The sequence below is a fragment of the Chelmon rostratus genome, chromosome 10 (assembly GCF_017976325.1).
Source record: "Chelmon rostratus isolate fCheRos1 chromosome 10, fCheRos1.pri, whole genome shotgun sequence".
Classification (NCBI taxonomy): domain Eukaryota; kingdom Metazoa; phylum Chordata; class Actinopteri; order Chaetodontiformes; family Chaetodontidae; genus Chelmon; species Chelmon rostratus.
Window position 1 is genome coordinate 12,472,074 of NC_055667.1, and position 25,197 is coordinate 12,497,270.

Sequence of the window (25,197 nt, forward strand, 5' to 3'; positions counted from 1 at the left end):
ATCTGGGCTCCTTCTAGACCTCTGGTTACCTCTTAAAGACAGCTGTGTGGATGGAGTATTTATGTTATTGGTATTGGCAATAATGTTTATAATTGTGATTTAATATGAGGTAAAAGGACAGTGCATAACAGTAACTGATAAACTGCTTCCACTCATGCAAGCTGGTTTGTATAGATTCACTGCTATTCCACGAATGTGACAAAAGTACGTTTAAAACAAACAATCTGTCACTGAAGTTTAGTCATGGATGTCTCGTCTCTGGCCTACATGACCCATTTGAAGGTAACTAGTAAACCTATGACTCATGGATGAGCAGTGAGGAGCCTTATTCCAGTGTTAATAAAATTCATATTTGACCATGTGAATTAATTATTAGATGTGCACTCCAGCTCTCTTTCCATAGCAAATTTTTCTGTTTTTTTTTTTTTTTTCTCAGCAATTCCCAGGGGAATCATTAAAAATTCACAGTGTAGATAATCTCACCTGGATTCATGTTTGCCAGGGCAAGTGAAAAGCTTTAGTAAGAGAAATGCAAAAGGGTAATGTATCTTGTCAGGCCAAGATGAGAAATCCAAGATGGCTGCCCTCTTTCTCTCTCCCACCACTCCACCTCCAATTACAGCCTGAAAGAGAGAAAAGGATCCAGTTACTGTTTGTGTGCGCTGTCTCAGAGAATGTCAAGTAGAACCATGTCCTGTCCATTTAAAAGGCTTTATTTTATTTTAAAGAAACAGGAGAGGAGTATTGTGAGCTCTGCTTGCTGTTGTGAGTACACACATTAGTTAACACAGTTTAAACACAGTCTAACCCTGATTACAGATGATTTCATGCCTTCTCCAGCATAGAGAGGCTTTATGTCAGACTGCACGCATGAGATAGCTCAGTACTACCTTTGACTAATTGTGATTGATTTGATTGTGGTTTTCAAAGCCCTTGAGACAACCACAGTGTTTTTAAAACTATTACAACCAAATAGAAACTCAATTTGGTTGTAATAGTTTTAACCCCAGTAAGGAGGTTTATTGAGTTATCTGGATATGCTTGATGAGTAAGACCCTGGAAAAAAAAAAAACCTGCAACTCAAATTGACGTAAGTATGTAAAAAGTAAAATGAGTGAATAATGGCTTTGTTTTCTGATGCAGTATACAAGACTGGGACATAATTTATTGCACTAAACATCAATAAAAATGCATATTTTCTAGTAATTTCAGATTTATCGCCTAGCCCTGACTGACAGCATGAAGGGCTTGAATGTTTCCCCATAAAAATATGTAGGGTTACAGAGGCAGTGTATTTTAAGCTGATGCTGCTCAACTATTTAACATAGATTCTTGTTTGGAAGGCAATTTAAATGCCACATTAAAAAAAATGTATCTGAGCATGATCTCTCACCAGTGGGGGTGAGGTCATGCAAAGCAGGACAGGAGAGCTGCTGTTAAAATCCTTCACTGACCAGTATGGGCCACTATCCCTGTCTCTCCCCCGACCCCTATGTCCCTCTACAGGCTGAAGAAGAGGCTGCACGCCTGGCATCGATGCCAGCCTGGAGGAGAGACATGATGAAGAAGAAAATGGATGAAGAGAGGTGAGTAACGAAGCTTTCTTCCTCTACGTTTGTTTTTTTCTCTTATGTTGTTTTTCAGGGACATTATTTAACAACAGGCTGGAAATGATCCAGAGATTTTAGTGTGTGCTAATTTAACAGCATCACACAGTTCCTGCTGACTTTTCTGGTGTCAGATTAATGCTGCTTGATCCATAGGTTGCTAGCAGGAGGCTGTACATGACGCTGAAGTAAACCTAGTGTGCCTGGAACAACTTTGAGATGCATATGTTGTAAAATGGCAGAGCATCTTGAAGGAAGTATGCATTTTCCACTGTTTGGATTAACGAGTGCATGTCATGTTTATATAAGCATCCAAACAATACTATGTTGGACTCTGTGCCAAGAAAACATTGCCTGCACCACTACACCACCATAATGTCCTATTCATTCCAGACAGAATGAACCCATGGACACAGCAGGAAGTGTATGTGGTTGAACTGGGTGTTTTTCTACTCTGCAAGCATTCATTTTTGAATGCCATGCTTTTGATTGATCAGTTTTGACATTATGGTTTTGCACTCTGAGAGGCCCTTCTGCACAACACTCTTGTACTGATCTACTTTACTATTAGAATTTTCATGCCTTGCCTGTCCACTTGAACAATTGATGCAATTCTCCTGTCATCCCGTAACGGTTACTGTATTCACTCAAAGAAATCCTGCTTTGCCAAGCTAATTCACTGTAGAGCACAGCTTACCTCTGGGACTGGAACTAGCATATTTGGCACCAGGTCTCGCAGCACAGTGTGTTCAGAGATGTACAGTATAATGCTTCTTGCCCACTTGAATGTAATGTAACTTAAGCAGCACCTGAATCTGTGGTTTACGCAGCTTGTACATATAATGTTTTTCAACAAAAGTAGCCAGTATTCTAATCTAGGGTACTTGCACCTAATCAAAACTGTTGCATTGACTGTGCATGTGGCTTTGGTCTGCAGTATTAGATAACTCAAGAAGGTTTAATTATGAGATGCAAATTTGGTTGGTGGAAAGAATAATGACGACGTTTAACATCTTGTTTTTAATGTTTATCCATAAGAAAAGATAACAAATTTGTTCAATTACATTCCAATTACAGGATTCTGTACTACAGTACAGAATGTGTGTCGTACAATACTGTGTTGTATTAATTATTTTGTTGAACTGTGTGAAAGATGCTTTTTAATTTTTGTACAGCTACATAATTGTAAACTAAATCATCTCCACTTAATGTTAATTATGTGATATTCTCTTTATTTTGTCAATGGAAAGCCTCATAACTATGTCATAATTGTTTTAATTTATGGAATAACTGCTGTTGCTGTTTAAGGTATTTACACCGATTCTTCTTGTGCTTATGTTCTCCTGATGTGACAGGGAACAAAAAAGGTAAGACAAAATGATTAATCCATGTAGTAATGTTTACATAACATTGATTTTCATGTGAAATGTGCTAAATGATAAGAACAAGTCTCCAGATTTTCCTAATTTGACTTCAGACTATGACTCTGAGATCAAGGGTTCCATCTAGTGGTAGAAAATGTCCCAAGTGTCCCAAGTAATAAACCAGGAAAAGCATATCTTCATTGTATGAGGTAGACCTGTTGGGAGCCCTGACCACCACTGGGATAAAGTGGAACAACAACTACAAGCCATGTTCTCTTATTAAGATTGGCCCCTCTTGTGGCTGAATGGGAGTAACTCCTTGCAGCCAGATTCCAAAAGGCTGCCAGAAGAGTGAAGTTTATCATAGCAGCATATTTGTGTTTTTGAATGAGATTTTGGTGTCCACACACTTTTGTCATTTAGTGTAAAAACAGAGGAAAGCTCTTTAGTATATCCTACAGACACGTTAGAGAATCAGACTAGAGCACTATCTGTATCTGTATTAAAAACAACTCTTTGTGTTTGTATTATTTTGTAATATATAAACTGGTTTAGTGTGAGATTGATCACTGTTTTAACAAATTCCCCTTGAAGAAAAGCTTCCTTTACAATTCTAACTTCTACTTTGTTTTTCATCCTTTGTCCACTTTTCTTCATGGATGCATCTAGAAAAGCAGAACAGCAGGCCAAACAGGCCAAGGAGATAGAGGAGAAGACCGAGCTGGAGCGACTACGGACCCTGGGCTACGACGAGACCAAGCTGGCCCCCTGGCAGCGACAGATCATTCTGAAGAAAGGGGATATAGCCAAACAGTGAACTGGGCCCTCTCCCCCTCCTTCGCCCTCCCTCACACACCCACCCCAAGGCCTTGACTAAACACCTGCCCTTCCCTGATCCTCCACCCTGCACTGTACACTGGACAGTGGGGGAGAGTTTCTCTCCTTTAAACCCTGTCTCACTCTTCAGCCTCCAGAAACACAGGACCATGCTGTGGTTGCTTCTGTCCACACCGGCTTTGAGGTTCAGCTGGGGTGAAACACAGCGGTGAAACACCTCCCATTGAAAGTCTCATGGACACAAACTCTTGGTCTTTTAGTGCTAAAACCCTAGACATTTGCTATAAATGCATGTGTCCTTAATGAAATTAAATGATATATAGGATCTATCCGTTTGCTTTCCTGCAAATCAACACAAGCTATTTCACATAGATTTACTCAAACAAAGAGGTAGCTGATAGCTGGAGGAGATGGGGGAAAAGCCTGTCATTGCATGTATAATTTCCCTTCATTAGCCGCACTCACCATTATGTAATGAATGGAAAAGTAGCTCTATAACAGTTGTGTCATCTAAAGATGGCATGGACATACTCAGCAAAGGCTTATTAAACCCTGAAGCAGCTAATGCATTATGTTTGTAGACAATATCACATCTTTATCATGTTGTATACATAGTCATGAGATTTTTGTATCAAGCTCATAGAAGCACTTTCTAAATGGCTTCATTTTATTGCCAGAGTTGTAATCCTAACACTGCTAATCTGTTTCTTTAGATGAGCTTGTTGTCATTTCTCTGTGAATTTTGGAATATCGATATATATCCTATTTTAAATAATGTAAAGATTATGTAGCTGTGCAAATTGAATTTTATTAATTTTCACCGGACAAAAGCTGCAATATTCCAATCTAAGTTTTCTACATGTGACCTAAATGTTAAGATGTTGTGATTATGAATGTCAAACATTGTGTGCATGTGTCGGGCATGTTGTGATTTAGTAGAAAGCACATTTGACCCCAGGGCCCTGGATTTTCAGTGAAAAACAAAAGAAAGATGCAATCCTGCTAGGTTTCCATTTGAACATGGCCTTTTTCAAACAAAACATGCACCTGTGAAGAGCCGCATCTTACACCAGACATCTCAGCTGCACACTGAATATTGCAGAAGTAGAGAAAAGTCATCAGTTTGTCTTGTGTCCTGTTCCGGCCTTTGTCCCACTAACCTGGAGGATAAATCTTTGATGAGCCGATCTGCTTACAGAATGCAGAGTGTGCCCTGTCGGCCAGAAACAGCTGTAACATCTAAAATGTACTGTTCTTTAGATAATGCCAGCTGTGTATTAGTAATCTGCAGCTGCTAGTATGAAGAGTCCAGTTGTCTTTGGTTTAAACATGTCATTATAAACAAGATGAGCAAGACTTATACAATGTACTGTATAATTCACTCTAGATATTCTGGATATTCTTCAGATAATTTTTACATGACACAAATGGCAGGCTGATCATTATACAGCTATTTTATTCATAATTTCTCCAGTCTAAACAGTTCCTTCCAGTCCCAGGTTTTGAAGCAGTAATAGAATTTGCTGGGCTTGGAATCATCAATTTGGGGCTAAATACATGGGAAATCGGTGTTGAATGTTTTTTTTGGCAGAATTGAGGAGACACATTTTAAATGTTAGCAGAGCAGGAATTTGTCCAATGATAATTAAAAGTAAATGGACCTCACAATCATGCTGGATGTCCTTTGCTGAGTGTGACACATAAGTATTCCCACATCATGGAAAATTTTCCCTATGTTTACTACATTTATGTCGGATGTACATTTTTACAATTATAGGGTACCAAGCTTACACATCATGTCATCAACAAAGACATGGTCCTGGTTGGGGAATGATTTGGAAATATTCTAATTCACTGTCATCGGATGCCATATGATGTTGAAATTGAAAATGATGCAAACTTCATTGCCATTTGATTTTCTATATATATATTTCAACTCTGTATATAGTGACCCTCTCAGAATTTTGTCATTTCATTGTTTCCATATCGCATTATATTACATGTCTCACCCTTGCTTGAATAGAATGTTGGCTCATTCATGTATAATTATATTTTCAAGACTGTTAAAAAATGAAGACAATAAATCTTTAATCACCAAACAATGTTCAGGGTGTGCTTGTGTTGCCTCCAACAGAAACACATGTACAATAAAACCCACTTGACTAGTACAATAATAAAAAGCCACCAAATAAATGATACCTGAAGCTTATAATGATAAGTTTTTGTTGATGTTGGTTTTTGAGGCTTCTGTTTGTGCTCTTGTATTGGCCTGTAGAGGGATTTTTACACTTTGAATAAACTGACACGTAAATTGTGCAAACCGAGTTTTAATATAGTATCAAATCATAATATCGGGACATAAAATCTGAGGTAATGCAATACTCACAAAACTTGAGCAAATGGTACAATAAGGTAATCAAAATACTATAAACACAAACACAAATTATCACACAGTGCAACATCATTTTAATATAAATAAAGTAAAAAATGAATAACTACAATAATATAATAGTAATAATAATATTGGTAGTACGCAATGTGCACTTTGCATGTGTTCAGTGCAGCTCTATATGCAGTAGAAGTGAATAGGGAGACTGTATCTGTTCTTGATCACCAGGGGGCGCCAAAGAGTTATTTGTTTCCAATCAGGTAGACAAAATGTCAACAAATAGAAAGAAAGAAAGAAAAAGCGAGTAGAAATTCGGTAGAAGATTATATAAATAAAGGCAATTTATTTTCGAGCATTTGAAAAATGATTATAATAATATGACCGGGCCAAATTTAAACATGAGCCGAATTTTCGATGTATTTGAAAGAAAACTGACCGAGTTTTAAAATAGCCCTCCGTCACAGAAACAGCAGATGTTGAGCTGCCTCTCTGTGAAAACTTCCTTGCGCGGCTACAAGCCTTCGCCTGCTTTAATCAAAGCTGCCACCTCTCGATGATTGATTGACACTCACCTGTAGTGACGTAGGCAGCACGGCTTAATGGGCGCCTGCAAACGGAGGAGGAAGTGGGTGAGTAAGAAGAAATATGTGACGGAGAGCAGCGGAGGACTACAGCTGCTGCAGGAGCCGCACTCCTCGACGCACCGGACGGCAGCTCCCCGGAGAACCGGCGGGCCGCGAGACCGAGTCCTCAGAAGGCTGCTGCGTCAAGGTCACCTCACGCAGGTAAGAGACAGCTGCTGAGCTGCTCACCGCCTCGGTGTCCGCTGAACTGCGTGTCACCCCGCTGTTAGGAACCATGGGAATGTGAGGCGGACATTTTTGCCCCCACCCTAATCCGCCTTCCAGGCAGCGAATGAGCAGAAAAAAACAAGACCATTATTTGTTTTGCCGTCGGTGTTACGACAGTCTAAAAACTATTTCTAAAGACGATTTTTTTTGCCGTCAGTTGTGAATTACATTATGAGTCGCTCACTAGTCTGTGTATAAGAGTTTAAAATAGTTAAGCCTGCGTTGTAACGCGCGTGTGTGCACTTGGGATAACACTCTTTGCACAGCTCAGGTTTGGAGTTTTTATCATAAGAAAAAAGTGTTGATTTGGATTCTTGTAGTTTCTGTGGCGCACAGATTTGCTGGAGCAGGTGTGTGTGTGTGTGTGTGTGTGTGTTTTGTGTGGGCAAGTGTAGGAGCGCTGACTCACAGGTTGAGTGCCTGTACATGAGTTTGAGCACCGACACAACTGGCTGCTCCATCCGACTGACCGAGTGTGGGAGTGGGGAGCTGGATCAGCCGTGAGGCTCCCATCTTCAGCGGGAAAAGATCCGGGAGCCCCTCTGCAGGTCACTGGAGGTATTTTAAGGTCATCCACAGAAGACACAAAGTCATATTACCCCTGCTGTTTTCCCATGTTTCCATTTAAGGTGCTGTCTTATGCATGTTTCCTGCTGGTAGTTTGAACTTATGTCTCCTTGTTCTGCATGTAAAGGCTGTAAATTACCACCACCCCCCGTCGTCAGACTCCTCCCATGTTGTAGGTCCTGAGGATCTCAGTAGACCGGCCGAGGACACCATGTCCCACAGCCAGTCAAACAGCTGTACGGGCGACAAGGCCCCTCTAATTCTGGAGAGCCACTTCTCCACAGAACTCTACATATCTGAGCCTGGCAATGATAGCTGCCAGTCGCAAAGCCCCTCCACGCCGCAGTGTGAAACACCCCAGGAGGATGTAGTAGACAGGATGGTGGTGCCGCAGCAGGTGGTTCTGAGCACTCAGAGTCCTGCAGCACTGAAGTCTGGCACCCACCAGCTCATCCCTAAGAATTTAGCTGTGGCCAGCCGGCCTAAGCACCGCCACCACACCACCGTGGTGACCTTCCCATTGGGACTGGAGAACTCCAGCACCGGGAGCCGGAGCCGTCACTCAGCCATGGGGCCAGATGTGACTTGGGAGGATTATGACAGTGATGAAGACGGTTTTGCGTTGAGAAGGAACCGCAGGAACAAGTCATACAGAGCGGCTGTGACCAGCCTGGACATTGAAGCCATGGCGACACGACAAGGGGCTACAGCCACGCTGAAACCTGTCAGGGAAGTTAGAGCACCCAGTCCCGGTCCAGCTCGAAGTCCTGGACGCAAGGTACGTACTCCGATAGATTTGGGATGAAAGGGCAGTATTGTACAGTGTCCATCCACCATAAACTTGTAGTTTATTAATGTTATTTGTAGTGGCAGTTGTTAAGGATACAGCTTTATTCTTTAAAGCCTCGGGGGTCACAGCCAGCAGTGTCAATATCGTTCTTTAGTCATAGCAGTGATGGCGCGTTTCCACAACTGTTTCCTATCCCGGGACCAATACCACTGTTGAGGAAGTCCTCATAGGGGTTTTGCCAGACTATGCTTAAAAATGCTTCATTTAAGGATTGTAAAAAGGCGGCACTGCTGAACAGAGAATAAGATGCCGGGAGATAAAAGATACTGTTTGTATTATTGAGGCACGTGCTATCCACAGTGTTTAACCAAGGCGGCACTGCTGTCTCCTTCCAGCGAACCCTGGGGAGAAAGAGGAACCAGAACCAGCGTGGGTCTTTCAAAGATGGTAGGTCTACTAATGTGTCACTCTGTCCACTTCTCTAAATTTGGCTACATGACTGCAAATAGATGGGGAATAACAGTGACATTCTCGATGCGTGGATGCAACAACCTCCATGTCATGGCTTAGAGAAGATCTCCTGAGGCAGCAGGAGCGGGCCGAACAGGAAATTATTCACTGTGAACGCTCCCAGCATGCTGAACGTCAGATTGTTGAGTCCTGAATGTTAAACGTTGATGTCCTGTGTCTTCGGACTCTGCCAAGTGTTTTTAAAGTGATTTTTTTTTCCCAGTTATGATCATGTCGACTTGAGAACGTTTGATTGAAGAGTTGTTTGTCGCTTTTAGAGCTGATATTTCATTGCTGCCGCTGCTCATAAGGTGGGAGAAAAGGTGCTAAAATTAATGTTGTTAACTGAAATTAACACTGACTCAAAAATGCAACAGCAGCACCATAGAAAGCCATTAAATTTCTTTCTCACTATCATAATCAGAGTTCACCTGCAGATTAACCACAGTGACAATCAAACCTGTGACTTTTGTCTAACTTAATGGTCTCTGTGTCATTCCAGAAATGCAACACTCTTGGCAATCAGCATTTAAATCTCATTCACTGTCAGTTTTATTCCAAACAGATGCATTCTCACCTCCCACGCCTCAATTCTCAAAGTGTTATTATGTCGACGGATTCCAACTCCGCCTCAGCCTTTCATTTGTTAAACAGGATATCTACTATTGCCTTCTTTCAATATGTACATCTGACAGATTTAATGGTGAATAAGAACAGATTCCTTCATGCAAAAGTCTGTCTGCATTTTAGGAATGTGTGTGTTTCTTGCTTCTGTAGTCATAAAAAATGTGCCACTTTGCAAAACCGCCACAGACTGAGTCTCTGAAATAAGACTGAAGTGATGTTTGTTGATGTCGATGCGATCCTCAGCCACGCCGCGCCTCTACCAAGAGATCCGTGAGCGAGGGCTGCAGTCCACCAACCAGGATGAGCTGCTGGATGACTTTGTGGTGGTGGAGCCTCCCGCGGAGGACCAGGGCATCGTGGTGAAGAGCTACCGGCCTGTGCAGCTCACCTGGAGCCAGCTGTCGCAGGTAAGCCTCTAACTGCACCGGCATGCAAAGTGTCAGCATTGAGGGAAACGGTATCAAGTGCAACCTAAGAGCTCTGCAAAGGTTTCTGAATTAATAATGTAATTTACTTTTTATTATCCAAGTGTACTTGTACATAGACTCATTTGTGTCATCAGTTCCGTCAACAGAAGACAGCCAATGTGTTTGTCTTCTGATGAAGTATTGTTCCGTCTTACTCTGTAACAGCTCGCAGTCTTACACGTCTTTGCTGCTGTATAAACTCCCACACTCCATGACCCCCTGTGGAAGTGCTGGCTGAGTTTGCTCTCGATGTCAGAACAAGTTCGTCCAGCAGGCTGGAGACATTGAATTTTTGTTAGTGCACATCAGAGGATAACATTAGCTTTTCTTTGTGTCGCATATGAAGGTGAAGGACATGGGCATCCTGACGCTGATCTCACCTCAGGAGAGAAAGAGACAAGAGGTAACTGTGTTTTTGATGTGTATTACTCATGTTGCGGAGACATAAATGTGTTTACACAGTCACATCGTGGGGGAGTAATAAATGTGAGTCCCCTTAACGTAAATCATTGGATTTTAGCGGGAAGACTTGGGTTAAGGTTACTGGAATAATGAAAACCAGTAGCAGTGATCATTAATTATATTTATTCAGTTTCAGTTTTAGCTGAAGCCCCAGACACTCAAGATCCTACATTTCCCACAATGCAACTCAAAAGCATCTTTCATTAGATATCTCCTGCCTCCTAAATACTCACTTCTTTTCAAACCCCTGTCTGTCCCTGGTCTGTAATACAGGCCTTCTGTTAGAAAGCTGTTAAAACCCAGGCCCAATCCAAGATGACCCCGATGACATCATCAGGAAATGAAGTGCATTTTTAAATCTACCTTCCAGTCATATTGATTTGCATCCCACACCTACCGACATCGTCTGCCAACAAGTTAAATCTCATTCTCAGGGCTTTTTTCAAGGGCTGTTCTAGGAAATGAAAGATCACTGAGCAGAAGCGGGACTGGATAAAACAGGTTGTGTTGATGTGGATATAGCAACAAAACCAGGTACATTACATTGCACTCCTGGAGAGAAAGCGAACATCACAGACTGATATAATCTATATAGTGCAACAGTATCTGAGGGGGGGATTTCCATTTGTAATCTTGTAGTGTGTCTTCACTAGCAGTCTAACAGCAGATTGCTGTGTCAATACCAAAGGTCCACCCTGTGTGCACTGCAGTCCCTGAATAAAGCCACTCCCTGCCAGTGTGATCACAGCCACTCTGCCTCCTGAGCAGGTGCTTGTCACGCTCTTTTGTACCTCATGGGTTTAATTTAGTGCTTAAAGAGTCAGATTGGCAGCCATCCGTGGAAACCTAAAGCTACTTTGTAGAGTATGAAAGTATTCTGCTGAAGTTTTAGGCTGACTGACAACTCTGATTCCAGAACAGTCGGGATGCTGTGTAAAACATAAATAAAAACAGAATGTGATCATCTGATCCTTTTGACATATACTCAGTTGAAAACAGTACAGAGACAATATATTTAATGCTCGACCTCATCAGCTTCATTGATTTTTGTAAATATCTGCTTATTCTGCATTTGATGGCAGCAACATGTTTCAAACAAGTTTGGACAGGAGCAACAAAATAAAACAGGTTGATTGGTAACAGGTGATAGTATCATGATTGGGTATGAAAGGAGCGAGGTTCACCACTATGTGATCACATGGTTGTATGACAGATGTTGCATCATGAGCTCATCATGAGGAACACTCTATAAAACCATTGTCAGTAAACAGAGTTTGTTAGCAAATGACTGCATTCTGTTTTTATTACATATTTTTAATCAGGGCTGTAGATGCACTAAAGCTACTGCTCTTCTAGTGGCCATGCTGTGATATCAGGAAGTTTTTAGCTGCGAAGAGGTTGCCCCACATGAGCTTAGACTGAGCAGAGTGGTAACGCTACTCAAAATATGAGTAGTTACTATGGAACAAGTGAAGAATGAATCAGGAACGACCTGATGATTAGTGAAGCGTTGGTAATTCCTAAATAACTGTGATTCAAGGACTATATCACAGATGATGATGAGTTATTAGAGACAGACTGGGACATACTGCATTAAAGGACCAGTATGTAGGATTTATGGGTATCTGCAGGCAGTAAAGTGATGCTGAGCAATTTAACAGCACCATTTTTTAATACAATGTCCATAATCATGATGTAATGAGGGACTACTTTGTAGCCTCTCAGTATGATTACTTAACTCGAGCGGGAAAAAGGGAATAACCAATGATGAGGTATTCAGTATTGAGTCATCACTAGTTTGTGAAACTCAGCGACGGGTTCAGATTTAATCAGGAATGACTCAGGAAGAAAGTAACTCATCATTATCTACTGCAAAGTCCATCTCATTAACAATACATTAAATTATCAGGTCGCCTCTTCCTCAGTAACCACTCACATTTTGTGGACCGTGTTGTTCAGTGTTTAAAGCAGAGCTTTACAGACTACCATTCTTTATTAGCATTTTGATCTTTTATTCTGAAATGTCAGTGTTTCGCTGAGATTTTCAGGAAGCAATGTTTTAAGTACTGTTTTCGGTTGAGCTCAGGTAATGCCCTTTGGTCCTTTCTGAGCCACTTCACCTCAACAGGAAGTGGAGGCGTGGAAGGTGTGTCATCTCCACCTGATAGCTAGTCTTCCATCTCTGGGCCTGTTTTGTCCATGTGCCAAACTATTACCCTCCCCCACATACAGAATAAGTGAAGGTTGAGTCTAAAACATCACTGGAAACATCAGATCTTGGTGTCACTCAGTATGAAATCCTGGATTCACCATCTTGCTGTGGCATATGTTTTATTCAGTGTCAGGGGCATGTTGCACTTTCTTGATTTTGAAGAACTTCATCAACTGCCTTGCTCTGCTCAGCTATGCATAAAACCTACAGTTGGATGCAGAAAGTAGAGGCCATTAGTCTGAATGTTGGTCAAATGAATTTGGGAAAAACATATAGGGAATCACCCAGAGGAGGAAAAAGCTGGATGAAACAAAGTGGGTTCCGCAAAAAAGTAAATTAAAAACCTTCATTAAACAATGACAGACCATTAGAGGTCTAACAGTAAGAGCTCTTTTTAGTACATGTTGCAAATGTGAATCGCTCACTTGTTTGGGTGTGTGTGGTCATTTGACAGGCCATTTTTGAGATCATCACATCAGAGCATTCGTACCTGCACAGCCTGGGCATCCTGGTGCGTCACTTCAAGAGTAACGAAGCCCTGAGGAAAACGATGACGGCCACGGAGCACCATCACCTCTTCTCCAACATCTCTGTCATCCATCAAGTCAGCCAACGGTGGGAACAACACTCTTATCGCCTTACTTGTGTGTGTGTGTGTGTGTGTGTGTGTGAGTGTGAGAGAAGGTGATGGAAAACGAGTTGTGGGGGAGGTTCACCACCTTACAAAAAGGGACCTGATGATGTTATCAGTGTGTGAAGCAGTGCAATGGACTGTTTATCTGCATACAGTGTTGACTGTTCTTTGCAGACTGTATGACACACATTGGTGTCACAATTTGCATTGTGCTCGCACTGGTTTCAAACAGAAAATGGGTTGATTTAAAGTTTCAGACAAAGTATTTGCTCTTAGCACGTCTTTCCTTAGCATGTCCTACAGTATCCTGTTGGCTCCGTCGACATGTTAAAACACGCTGGCCAAACTGGTTCTGCTGCCTGTTTGCTCTGAGCGGTATTCCCGGGCTTTGAGATGGTAATGTGTTTGAGAGCAGCCTGTGTTGTTCTGTTTATCGCAGGCCTGATTATTTTGAATGAGAATAAATCCAGTTTCAGCAGCGGGAGAAGTGTCCCTCTGTTTTTGATCATTTTGCTCTCCGTTCTTGTTATCTCCAAGTAAAATGAGATCTTTGAGACAAGAAGGCAGAAGGTGCCTCCGAAGCTGATTTATGACATATCTGACTTACTATATATGTGTGTGAAAGTGAGTCCTGTAGTTGCTTCCTGGGCTGGGCTGTTTTTCAGGTGTCGTTTTACTCCTTTTTGTGAAAAAGGCACTTAGCAAGGGTGGGGCTGAAAGTCATTTATGGTGCTGATAGCCTTTACAAAGCTTTGGCAGACAGGATCACCCGGATCTTATAGTAAACATAACACAGGTTTAGTATTTTAGTGTATTGAGGTTTTGTCTGAGTTTTTTTCAGAATTGATTTGAAGTTCACTGGATGCCTTACAGGCTAAAAAAAAACAGTTACAAACATGACTTTAGTTAAGAGACATTATCATGTAAATGTAAATATGCTTTAATACAATATCTATGTATATTTGTTTATAAGTCAGACAGAACCTTATACGAAGTGATAATTTACTGTAACATTCACCTCAGATTGTCATACATGTCTCACAATGTCACTAACACTGAAATGAGAACACTGATGAATTCATCTGTACGTTGAAGATGCAACTGTTGTGATCACATACCACCATCTTGACAATTGAAAGCCTAGAAGTTGTCATTCAGTTCAGCTGGGACATACTCTCACACAGCTGTGTGTATCCTGCTCAGCTAACCAGTGTGTGGGAGGAAACAGTCTTTTCACATCTTCGCTAACCTCCCCCTCTCCATTGTCAGGTTTTTTGAGGATCTCGAACGGCGTCACAATGACAACCCAGTGATCCGGGACATTAGCGATATTGTTCAGAACCACGCCGCTCACCACTTCGAGCCCTACATCGTCTACTGCTCCAACGAGACGTTCCAGCAGAGGACGCTGCAGAGGCTGCTGTGAGTAGCGGCAGGAAACCGCAACAAGCTGTCGAGTTGCTGCGGTAACGGCAGGATGAGCTGAACTTCCCTCTTTCTTTCTGTCTGACAGGACCAGCAACACAGCGTTTAAAGAGACCCTGAAGCAGATTGAGGGGAGCAGTGAATGTGGAGGCCTGCCCATGATCTCCTTCCTCATCCTTCCCATGCAGCGAGTCACCAGACTGCCGCTGCTACTGGATGTCAGTTTAACCTTTACTCTCTCTTTACTGTACCTGATCACAGCAGCTTGTCGCAGATGTAACCCTGCCACTCACAGAGCAACTGAAAATACATATTTTCAAAGAAATGGGCTAAAATTATTCAGAACAGCTTAAAATGGCCTGATGACCCCTCTGTGGGGGGGTTGAAATTCGAAAACTATATGACGTACATACACACAACTATAACTTTGCATGTATGTGCATGTATGTACATTAGGAGTTAGGGTTATTCATGATTTACGTCAGATTTAGCTTCATGTAAAATACTGATGCTTTAAAAGTTTCAAACCTTTGTTCTCTCCATGCAGACAATCTGCCAGAAAACTCCAGACAAGACAGCGGAGTACTTTGCTGCTGTTTGGGCCCTGCACGCCATCAGCAAGGTAGAGATGTTGAGATCAGGCCTGCTGAATGCCTGAGAAGCACTCTTCGGCCCCGCATGTGAGAGTGGACTATGAAGTCGATGTGTTTTTAAGGTGATGATTGTTGTTTCAACAGTTGGTCACTAGCTGCAATGATGGAGCTCGGCGGATGGAAAGGACAGAGCAGATGTACACCATCCAGAAGCACATGGATTTTGGTAAAATCAAGGTAGGAGCCGACCATGTGTTTCCGCACAAACAAAAAGAGCTTTATGGCTGATTCCCCTCATGTAGTGATGATGCCCATCCATCCAGACGGAAACATCTTGGCCCAGCATGCTAACCGGGACTGATAACTCTTGTGTCCTCGCAGCCGTTTCCTCTGGTGTCATCATCGCGGTGGCTGAAGAAGCGCGGTGAGCTGGCCGTCTGCAGCGAAGAGCTCAGCATCTGGAGGGCTTTCAGCCACAGGAGCTACTACCTGTTTCTCTTCAATGACGTACTGATCGTCACCAAGAAGAAGAGGTCAGTGGGACTGAAGTTCATTTTGAATGTTTTTCACCTAAAATCTAATGTGTTATTGGAAAAGGTATTCATAAAACAAACTGACAGACGTAACGGACAAATGTTCTTGATAATTCCAGCATGTCAACGTAATCACAATAATTAGGATCAATGCCACCTGTAACATCCTGTTGAAGAGTAGTCTGGCATTACACACAAGGACACCAGAGCAGGAAGCTAATGTCTTTAACCTCAGGACATAATGCATAGTGAATTTCACAACATGTTTCACAGACCAAATCACTCTTCAGATTATAAAAGAACCCAACTGGGCATCTGCTAAAAAGGGGGCTGCCAGAGAAGACAAGCATCACAACCGCAGCCAGTTTTGAAGCATTTCATAAACTTTGTGTGCTTTTCCTGGTGACTCCTGTGGACACTGAGTAGGTCCAGCTGCTCACTGTCAGGCAGAGAAAATGAGAAACAGAGAGCGAAGAGGACAGGACGGGGGACAGAGAGAGGAGAGTAGTATGGATGTGGTGCATGCATACTTGAGATTCTTCAATCTTGCATTCACCATGTCAGCTCGACAGGCTACAGCTATCTGTTTTGAATTAGGGAGAAACCAAACAATGTCAGCTCAGAGGAAGGAGTTACCCACAACACTGGAGTCATTTTCAGGGTTGTAAAGTCCACGCTGTCCCCCAGTCTTCAGGTGATAATATCTCAGAAATGCTGTCAGCTGATGAGGCGAGGAATGCAGTTTGAATGTGTTTGTCTGTGTGTTAATAGCACACACATGCACAGTAACATCGCAGCTGGGTTTGTGATCATTTCTGATCACACGTTCCTGCACGCTGGCACCGGGAACACAATTTGTCTGATTAAAAAATATCCCGCAGATGGAAATCTGAGTAAAAAGGGTTTGTTTGTACAGTGAGGAGAGCTTTGTGGTGATGGACTACGCCACTCTGGAGAATGTGGAGGTGGAGGTCGGAGAGGATGCAGAAGGGCGGACGTCTCCGCCGGCCAAGAACAGCTCCAGCCACTATCTGTCCTTCAGACTGCGGATGAGCAGGAACAGTGAGGGAAGAGCGGAGCAGATCTCCCTGGTGGCCGAGTCCAGGTACTGCTGCTCTATTGATTTCAATGTGAAAGCACAAGATATAAGTATTGCAAGGTGACATTAGGTGCAGTCATCTGAATGGAGGGACTCTTGGACCATTTTGCTGGATTGCAGCTGGATTCACAAGATCACACATGATCACGCAATGGTTCTAAGACTTAACTGCAAACCGGAGATTCAGTAAAATCTACAAAAGTACTTAGTGCTGAACACAGAGACTCTAGTCTCCAGCACAGACAGTCTTGACTTTTGTCGCTGAGAATGCAGCTAAAGCTTTGTTAAAGCTCATTCACATATTGCGCACACAGACTCATTTCAAGATGGACAAGCTTTTTTGTTTGTTTGTTTCTCACCTGGTTGAATCCAGAAGTTCAAACAGGCATCTGTGGAACATGACATTAGTACATCACAATACTGAGAACATGATGGCCACCAATACTGACAAAAACAATAACTTCAAACAAGATGTAAGGTAGTGACTGGATTTTTACAATCAATATGTCTCAAGGAGGGCTCCTGGTAGCTCACCTGGCAGAGCAAGTATCATTTATTAAAGTCTGGCGCCCTCTACTGACAGAAGCCTTAGTGCCAACCTAACATGCTGCCAGGCAAAAAGACAGTAGACTACATTGGACTGGGAGTCGTGTGTGTGTGTGTGTGTGTGTGTGTGTGTGTGTGTGTGTGTGTGTGTGTGTGTGTGTGTGTGTGTGTGTGTGTGTGTGTGTGTGTGTGTGTGTGTGTGTGTATATATATATAAAATTCATATCTTCTTTTGCTAAGGGTGGACCGGGCACGTTGGATAGTTGCTCTGACAGAACACAAGCAGGCTGAAGTCTCCACTCCTGCAGCTGGTAAGTCAGCATGCTTTATTTACCAAGGGAGTCATTCTTTGAAATGCACTTTGAATTAACCCTGAGACTAGACTAGACATGTAATCTCTAAAAGTGGCAACTAATGACAAATCTGTTCCCTTACCTTTCATGTGTAAATGATTCATTTGTGATGCAAGGCAGTGTAGTGCACAGAAAACAGATGGTTTTGCAGGCATTTTCCATTTTAAATGAGTCTGCATCGACTACATAACTCACATTTCAAATGACAGCTGGAAAAAGCATTCTGGTGCAACACCTCTCTCCCTGTGTGTATACAGACACACAGGGAGAGCGGTGAGAGAGGTCAGTGTGTATAAACAGACATGAACAGTGTTAATATTTTGGATATTAGACAAAATCTTCAAATTAAAGCAGTGATCTAGTTCATACAAAAAAGATGCCCTTGTGAACCTATTTAATGACATATTTAACCCAAAGCTATCACACAGGCAGCACCCACAGATGTTGTTTGTGTAATTGTTATTGTTTTAAGAGTGTGTGTCTCACTTTGATATTTGATGTTGTGATGTGCTGTTGATACTCAGCAGTGTGACACAGGGTATATTTTGTGCTGAGGGCATGGAACTAGCTTCTTTACAGGCCAATAAGATGATCCATATATAAAGTGCTATAAATCAGGAACATGAAATATAGCAAAATAGATTGTACCTAACGTAAAGCTTTGCTTTTATGAACCACATTGCCTTATGGGAATGTGTTTCAGGTCAGCCACAATATGAGGCCACCAAAGCCTACATGCCAAAGGAGCCAGACGAGTTGGGGCTACAACAGGCTGAACTTGTCATTGTCCTGCAGAAAGAGGAAGGTGAGGCCCTGTGTGTGTATGTGTGTTTAGCTTCATCACCACCTGCAATAAAACATCAACTCCAGACATTCACATAAAAGCATGCTCAAGTGTTTCAAGGGTAACCTGAACTGTCTGCTTTCCCTAGCCTGGTGCTATGGCGAGAGAATGCGAGATGGAGAGAGAGGCTGGTTTCCTGCCAGCTGTGCCACAGAGATCACCAACCCCACTGCCATAGAGAACAACGTGCAACGCATGAAGCGCCTGCGCAAAGAGACCAATGTGTGAGTGACTCTATATGGCTATATGCCCAGGGTGGACTAAACGGAAACACCTTCTAGTAGATTGTCCACGCTCACATTTAGTTTTTGTTGCGACTGCATTGCTGATGAATCACACTGAACACATCAAGACCATTACTTATGGTAATAGTGGTCCAGAAGGCCATTACCAACAGACAGACGTTTACCAGGATATGAAAGGCATCAAAAATGGGCATTCATGGTGTCTTGGTGCACCAGGGGTCTAAGAGGGTAACAGTGTAACCATAAGGGTCCCGGTTTGAATCCATATTGTTCATGTAGCTCTCTCCTGTCACTGACCAATTATTTTTAATAACTGACCATCAGGCTCAATGATCAGTCACTGCTCAACAAATAACTAGTTGTTGCAGATCTATTGTATATTAAGGTCTTTGGTCCACCTTCTTCCTGTTCAGCCAATAATGAACAGACATTTGGATTTACTGGCCAGCAGTGGACATTTTTATTCCACTTGTACAGCACTCCCCCTGTTGTTTTCTTATTGGTGTAAAAGTAAATTGACACTTAATTGCTGAAGCAAGTAATGAACCTTACATACAGCCTAGGATTTAATTTTAAGCGCAACATATTGTAGTATGAAAAGTTTGCAAAAAAAACAAGTGTATTCCCTACACTTGGCTTTCATGAGTCTTGGTGTCAAATAAATACACTGTATGGTTGCTTTGTTATCCTGGTACAAAAATGTGACAACAGAATTCAGTTTCGGTAAAGCATTTGCTATTTCACATAAAGTTCGACATACTGTTCCATTGTTGAATTTGGTTGATTAAGTATGTAGTGCATCACACAAGGTTATATTTGTACAAATAGATTAATATTTGAAATGGACTTCAGTGTAACTATATATACTAGAAAGAAAAATTCCATGTTTTGTGTCAATGTTTAGCCCATATACTTGAAAAACAAAATTAAAGCAAACACTTGAGACAATTCTCTGGTTTCTGGACTTTTATTTTAGCTTGCATTTTGTTAAAATGTTTGAATACATAAAAAGTTATTTAAAAATGTCAAACTGACCAGATATCAAATTCCATTTTTTCTTTAAAAACCATTTGGTGTAAAAACTTAGGACAGATTTAGAAAAACATTTGCTGTTTCCCCAAAACTTTTTGTAGCTGTCACATAAAAATAATGGAAAAAAAACAAGTCTGCATAGATTCTGCAGGCAATCGGTGGTAATCTGGTCAAATGCATGGTGCAAGCTTGTGACGATCGTCAAGTCAAATCTTTATTGCTCAGATCTTGTTTGATGTTTCTTCTTGTTGACAAAAAAACTGTAAAAGAAGAAAATTAGCAAATTAGTCAATTGTTCATCTGTATTTTCTGCTGCATTTATCATGCGGCATCATTTGGGCTTCGTCATGTGGCATGCTGCACCATGAGTCGCCTGAAAATGTGCATCATCACCACATAACAGAAAACGAGGCCAAAGCCCAAAGCTGGAGCTCATATGGAAAAGAGACAATAGCAGAGGGCTCTCTGGTGCCAGACAGTTTGCTTTATCAAATCCACTGCATGACCTCATGCTTTGAATCATGCACTACAGAGACTGAAGAGTATAAATGACAAGCTAGCCAGCCTTAATCAGAATAAATATAATTTGGGTTGCTATTAAAATTTTATATAATTACTACTGTACATTATCTTTTACTATCTGCTCTGTCTGAATTAACATATTTGTGCAGCTTAAATTAATGGATGGGCTCAAGATGGACCTCGATCAGTCATCATGAGGCTATAGACTCACCCGGACGATGGTAAAAGATGGTAGGTGCCGGTGGGCAGGTTCTTTCCTACTCAGCCCCACCCTGCTGGGCCTCGGGAGCGGACGTTTTCTCTGCAGATGGGTCACCTCCTGTCTTGGCCTCCTTGGTTTCCTGGCCGGGTTTGCCACCAGTCTGTGGGCGTCTGCGGCGGTAGTTGAAGTTGCGGCGGTAGCGCCGCTGGCGTGGCTGTTGATTCTGACCACCTTCACCGCCCTGATTCTCCTTGTCCTCCTCACCGTCCCGCACCGGTCTGGGACGGGGTGGACCCCTGGAGTGAACAAGGAAAAAAAAGCAAGGGTATAAGGAAACATGAAGCACAATATTTAGCAATATCATGCAAAATATACATCAGTCACAAGATGATGTTTTCAAGTCAGAATGTTTTTATTACATTTGCCAAATTTGGATGCACAGCTGCAATTTGAGGTTAGGCTGCAACAAAAGGAGAGCTTCTCTGGCCAAACCAGGTGGCATTATTCATGTAAATTTTAAGAGGCAATTTTTAGTTAGTGGTCTATGAACCAGACAACCCAATGCTTTGCTCTGCCATTGTTGCAGCCCTGCGTCAATGAAGCCAACATGCAAACCTTGGTCTGAACCTTGGTCGGAAGCCTCTGTAGTAGTTTTGCCTCGCTGGTCTGTTGCCCTGGTCTGGACCTCCCTGGCTCTCGTCACCCTCGCCTCCCTGAAGGCAAACAGATCAAACAACTGACACGTAGCTTTTGCTACAGCCAACACAGGCTAAGAAATGAGAACATTTGTCATGTGATGCACAGTCCTCAGCTGTAGTGAAATTGGCCAACTTGCCATTCAATGTTGAGTCTAAAGTGCAACATGAGGTAGCTCCAACATTAGGAATTTGAGTCAATTTGCAAGATATTGGCAAGACCCCCGGTACACCAAGATTTATTGTTCACAACCACGAGTGTTAGAAAGGAGAGGATTTGTTGTGTATGACATCAACATATCAAGGGTCCTGATTTTTTGACATGGGACTGCTGGGTGCCTGCTTCAGGATAGTAGCCCTGTGACGGCGTACCTCAGTCATCTCTCCACGTGGTGCGTTGGTGTACGGGGGCCGGCGGCCGTAGCGTCTACGTACAAAGTATGGCGGATAACGCCGTCTGCCAGGGTAAGTGGGCCTGCGCTGCTGTTGCTGCGAGTCTCCTTCAGGGGCGCTCTCTCCCCCATCTCGGCTGGTTTTGTCACGACCTCCGCTGCCTGGCTCACCCTCTCCATCACTCTGGTAGTTCTCTGGATAGTCTCCACCACGGGGAGGGCCCCTTCTCCGTGGATAGCGCCTATAGCGGTTCCTGTCAGCGGCGTACTTACTTCCCTGGACTGCAACTCCTCCTGGGCCGGTGACATTTGCCGCCTCTGCCCCCTGTGCACAGTGGCAGAGAAATGTAATTGCCCAGATTAATGATCTAGGAAACAATTAACAGGATGTATTGTTGAATAGACTAAAATCACTAATCAAAGCCCTGTTTACCTTCTCTCCCTCAACTACATCAAACTCCACAGTTTCTCCATCTCCAACACTGCGAAGGTATTTCCTCGGGTTGTTCTTTTTGATGGCTGTCTGAAAACCATGAATAGTTCAGATGTGAGATTTTATATTCATGACAATTAAAACAAATACACAGAAAATAATTCTACCTACAACTTACCTGGTGTACAAAAACGTCCTCTTTTGTATCATTCCTAAACAAAGGAAGAAAACCACTTTGTTACATCTCGTTAGCAGTATCTTGCTGAGCCACAGAATAACAATACATCTGCAGACAGACTGCAACTAAACCAGCAAGTGTGAGGATTAATTATGTTCTGATCAACAACGGCACAGGGACCAGCAGACAAATCGTCTGGTGAGCTTTGTAAGCAAATCAAAACCATAATAGGATTGGGAATGTTCCCCAACACACACACACACACACACACACACACACACACACACACACACACAGATGATATCACGGTCTTTAGGAAGCAGTGATAGGGGTGGCGTCCACTTACCTATTGATAAAACCATATCCATTCCTGACGTTGAACCATTTAACTGTACCCAGGACTTTTGTTGCTACAATGAAACACAATAAAATTTTATTATTGACTCGAGTTTAAACTTCAGTCATTTCATTTTAAATGTAACACTATAAAGATAACATACTGGGAGTGTAAGCTTCAAACCTGCTTCTGTGTTTCACAAGACATCTACCAGTAAGAAACAGTAAAGGAATCAAATAACAACTGATGATGAAAAACCAACCAAGGCCACAGATAACGTAGAAGTTATATTTAACTACCAACTGTCACCCTTTTAATAGATCCCCATGCTTCGGGGTGTCCTGTGCCAGCTGCGCTTGGTGGTGAGGCATAAACCAAGAGCATTGCGAGCCAATAACGACTTCACTATCTCTCATGCGGATGTTTAGATTTCTTACTATCCATTCTATCAACGTCTCTGTCTCATGGAGCTGTTGTAGAACGGAATATCAATAATGGATGCAGCAACAACAACATAGTACGCTGTGGTCGCAGACAACTTTTCAAAGTCCAACTACTACAGACCTACTGCCCCATTTTAAGCCGCACTGCTCAGCACTTGAGCGTTCACACGTGGTAGTGTCGCGCCCGGATACGTTAGCAGGCAGCGTACCCAATTGGCTTGTTAGCATAGTAGCTAACTGGGTCTCAACCATGTGGTTGGATTAAAGCCAGCAAGCGGAAACTCTTGTTGCAAATCAAATTACATATTGTGACTAAACTTTCTAAAGGACTAAAAATAAATGTTTATACAATAAATCGTTTGTTATCGTGTCTTTCAACGACGAAACAACTAAACGGCGAAAGAAATCCGTGATATCATTCAGCGGACATTTTGAGTGGCCGCTTCAGCCATGTAAATAGCAAACGTTAGCTTGCTAGGCTATGGTAGCTTCGTTAGCCAACGAGCTACCAGCCCTGTTCAGCAGTTAGGCCATGATGCTAACCCTAAAATTCGAGCAAAATTCGACAACTGGTGACAGTGGTAATATGGTGGATTCATAGACCAGCCCTGATATTATTGTTTCGCCAAACATGATGGGCACAAGTTTGTGCATACGTTTCGCCTATTTTTGGAGAAAATACTCACACAGGACCAGCTTCTCTCGCTTGAACAAAGGGACGGCCAGCAGCTAAGCTAGCTCTCTGTCGACGCCAGTTGTCATACCCGGTTAAACGGCCAGTGTAACATAACTTGGGTGTTCCACCGTGATGTGTGTAACGGCTAGAAAATTATAACATTAACGCTGTTACGTGTCAACGTCAACTGCTGTCCGACTACATAAAATGTTACTATGAGTTAATGTTACAATTTTAACGAGGAGACACAGGTCTTGGAACAACTTAAACGGCAGTGCATGTGACGGCCAACCGGCAACATGGCATTCTGTGGCGGTTATTGGACGTTAGGAGGCCGATGAACAGGAGATTGACCGGCTAAAATGAATGATTACCTTAACCAGTCGCATATTCGCATATCCATCTTAATATCACTTAGAGAAACGATGAATAATACCAGACTGATGTTAAATTACAAGTGACGTTAAAGAGATAACATAACGAGACAGCTAGCACTGATAATACGACCGTCTTTCACACTTTTTAAATTTGTGTTGGTGGCTAACGCCAGGAGTGACGTTTCGATACTTGACGAAAAAGGGATATTTATTTTCGTTGAACATAAAACTTCTCGTCGTCAATATCATTTAAATCGAAGACTAAGTTCCTATAATTGTAGACATACCACACGCTATACAAAATCGACAGAAAGGAGGGACATCTACAATTAGCAAAATTGTTTATTTTGTCATTTTTTACCAAGTTAAAATATAATATGCGAGTTGACGGTAACAACAGATTATGGTCTTCGTAACTCAACGGGTAACTGAGCCAGTGATCGGTTCGTTAGCGCTAGCAACCGTCGCTTTTGCGCATTGCCTGTACTCTGTCCCACACTATGTTAGCTAACTTAGCTAACTAGCTCGTTTCCAGTAGTCTTACCGATGACCTTCTTATCCCCCGCGGAAGCTGCGGCTGCCGGGCTGGATGGGCTCTCCGCATCGGCAGCAGGCTGCGGTGGTTGTTGTTGTGTCTCGGCCTCGCTGCTCATGGTTACTACTGGTTGGTAATGGCTTCTGCCGGCGGCGGCTCTCTGCTATGTTTCCCGGTGCTAGATGGTAACCTGGGCCGGCGGTGGTGGGGGCTACTGCCTTCGGGCTCTCTGCTTTCCTCTTTCCGCTCCCGTTGCCGATCGAACTGGGCAGAATGAGAAACTGTGCCGGGGAATCTTCCTGGTGGGGGTCCGCCCAACTAGTTTTCGCATTGGTTGGACTCTGTAACGAAAAGAAAAGCTCGTTTCTATTGGCTAAGACCATTGTCAATTTCGTTTGAGAGACACGATTGCTAAAACTG

At 42.6% G+C, this 25,197-nt stretch overlaps 3 protein-coding genes across 11 annotated transcripts in view; 2 read left to right on the forward strand and 1 right to left on the reverse strand.

Moving 5' to 3' along the window:
• The window catches only part of espn (espin), a 39,885-nt gene extending 33,994 nt beyond the window's left edge, over positions 1-5,891 (forward strand). For all 3 annotated transcript variants that reach the window (XM_041944975.1, XM_041944977.1, XM_041944976.1), the window contains 3 exons: positions 1,507-1,586; positions 2,963-2,974; positions 3,641-5,891. In XM_041944975.1, coding sequence (XP_041800909.1) covers positions 1,507-1,586; positions 2,963-2,974; positions 3,641-3,788 — 240 coding nt within the window. In that variant the 3' untranslated portion in view covers positions 3,789-5,891. The remainder of the gene's footprint in view (positions 1-1,506; positions 1,587-2,962; positions 2,975-3,640) is intronic.
• A 924-nt stretch (positions 5,892-6,815) lies between these two features.
• On the forward strand, positions 6,816-20,242 carry arhgef16 (Rho guanine nucleotide exchange factor (GEF) 16). 4 transcript variants are annotated; one of them, XM_041944981.1, is made up of 16 exons: positions 6,816-6,982; positions 7,444-7,616; positions 7,743-8,393; positions 8,801-8,852; positions 9,786-9,949; positions 10,356-10,412; positions 13,138-13,298; positions 14,587-14,739; positions 14,831-14,960; positions 15,290-15,364; positions 15,480-15,572; positions 15,717-15,868; positions 16,785-16,973; positions 17,754-17,824; positions 18,570-18,671; positions 18,799-20,242. In XM_041944981.1, the coding sequence occupies exons 3-16, from the start codon at positions 7,827-7,829 to the stop codon at positions 18,936-18,938; spliced, it is 2,106 nt and encodes a 701-aa protein (XP_041800915.1). In that variant the 5' UTR covers positions 6,816-6,982; positions 7,444-7,616; positions 7,743-7,826; the 3' UTR covers positions 18,939-20,242. The 4 variants fall into 4 exon arrangements, with proteins under 4 accessions (XP_041800915.1, XP_041800914.1, XP_041800916.1 ...); XM_041944980.1 differs by having other exon boundaries at positions 7,444-7,606; XM_041944982.1 differs by having other exon boundaries at positions 7,444-7,596.
• On the reverse strand, positions 19,909-25,046 carry ybx1 (Y box binding protein 1). Of its 4 annotated transcripts, none has more exons than XM_041944986.1 (8): positions 24,787-25,046; positions 22,756-22,819; positions 22,410-22,443; positions 22,232-22,321; positions 21,842-22,123; positions 21,339-21,424; positions 20,721-21,007; positions 19,909-20,247 (listed from the first exon to the last, which is right to left on the reverse strand). In XM_041944986.1, the coding sequence occupies exons 1-7, from the start codon at positions 24,893-24,895 to the stop codon at positions 20,767-20,769; spliced, it is 906 nt and encodes a 301-aa protein (XP_041800920.1). In that variant the 5' UTR covers positions 24,896-25,046; the 3' UTR covers positions 19,909-20,247; positions 20,721-20,766. The 4 variants fall into 4 exon arrangements, with proteins under 4 accessions (XP_041800920.1, XP_041800919.1, XP_041800918.1 ...); XM_041944985.1 differs by having other exon boundaries at positions 21,327-21,424; XM_041944984.1 differs by having other exon boundaries at positions 21,779-22,123.
• Between the last annotated feature and the right edge of the window lie 151 nt (positions 25,047-25,197).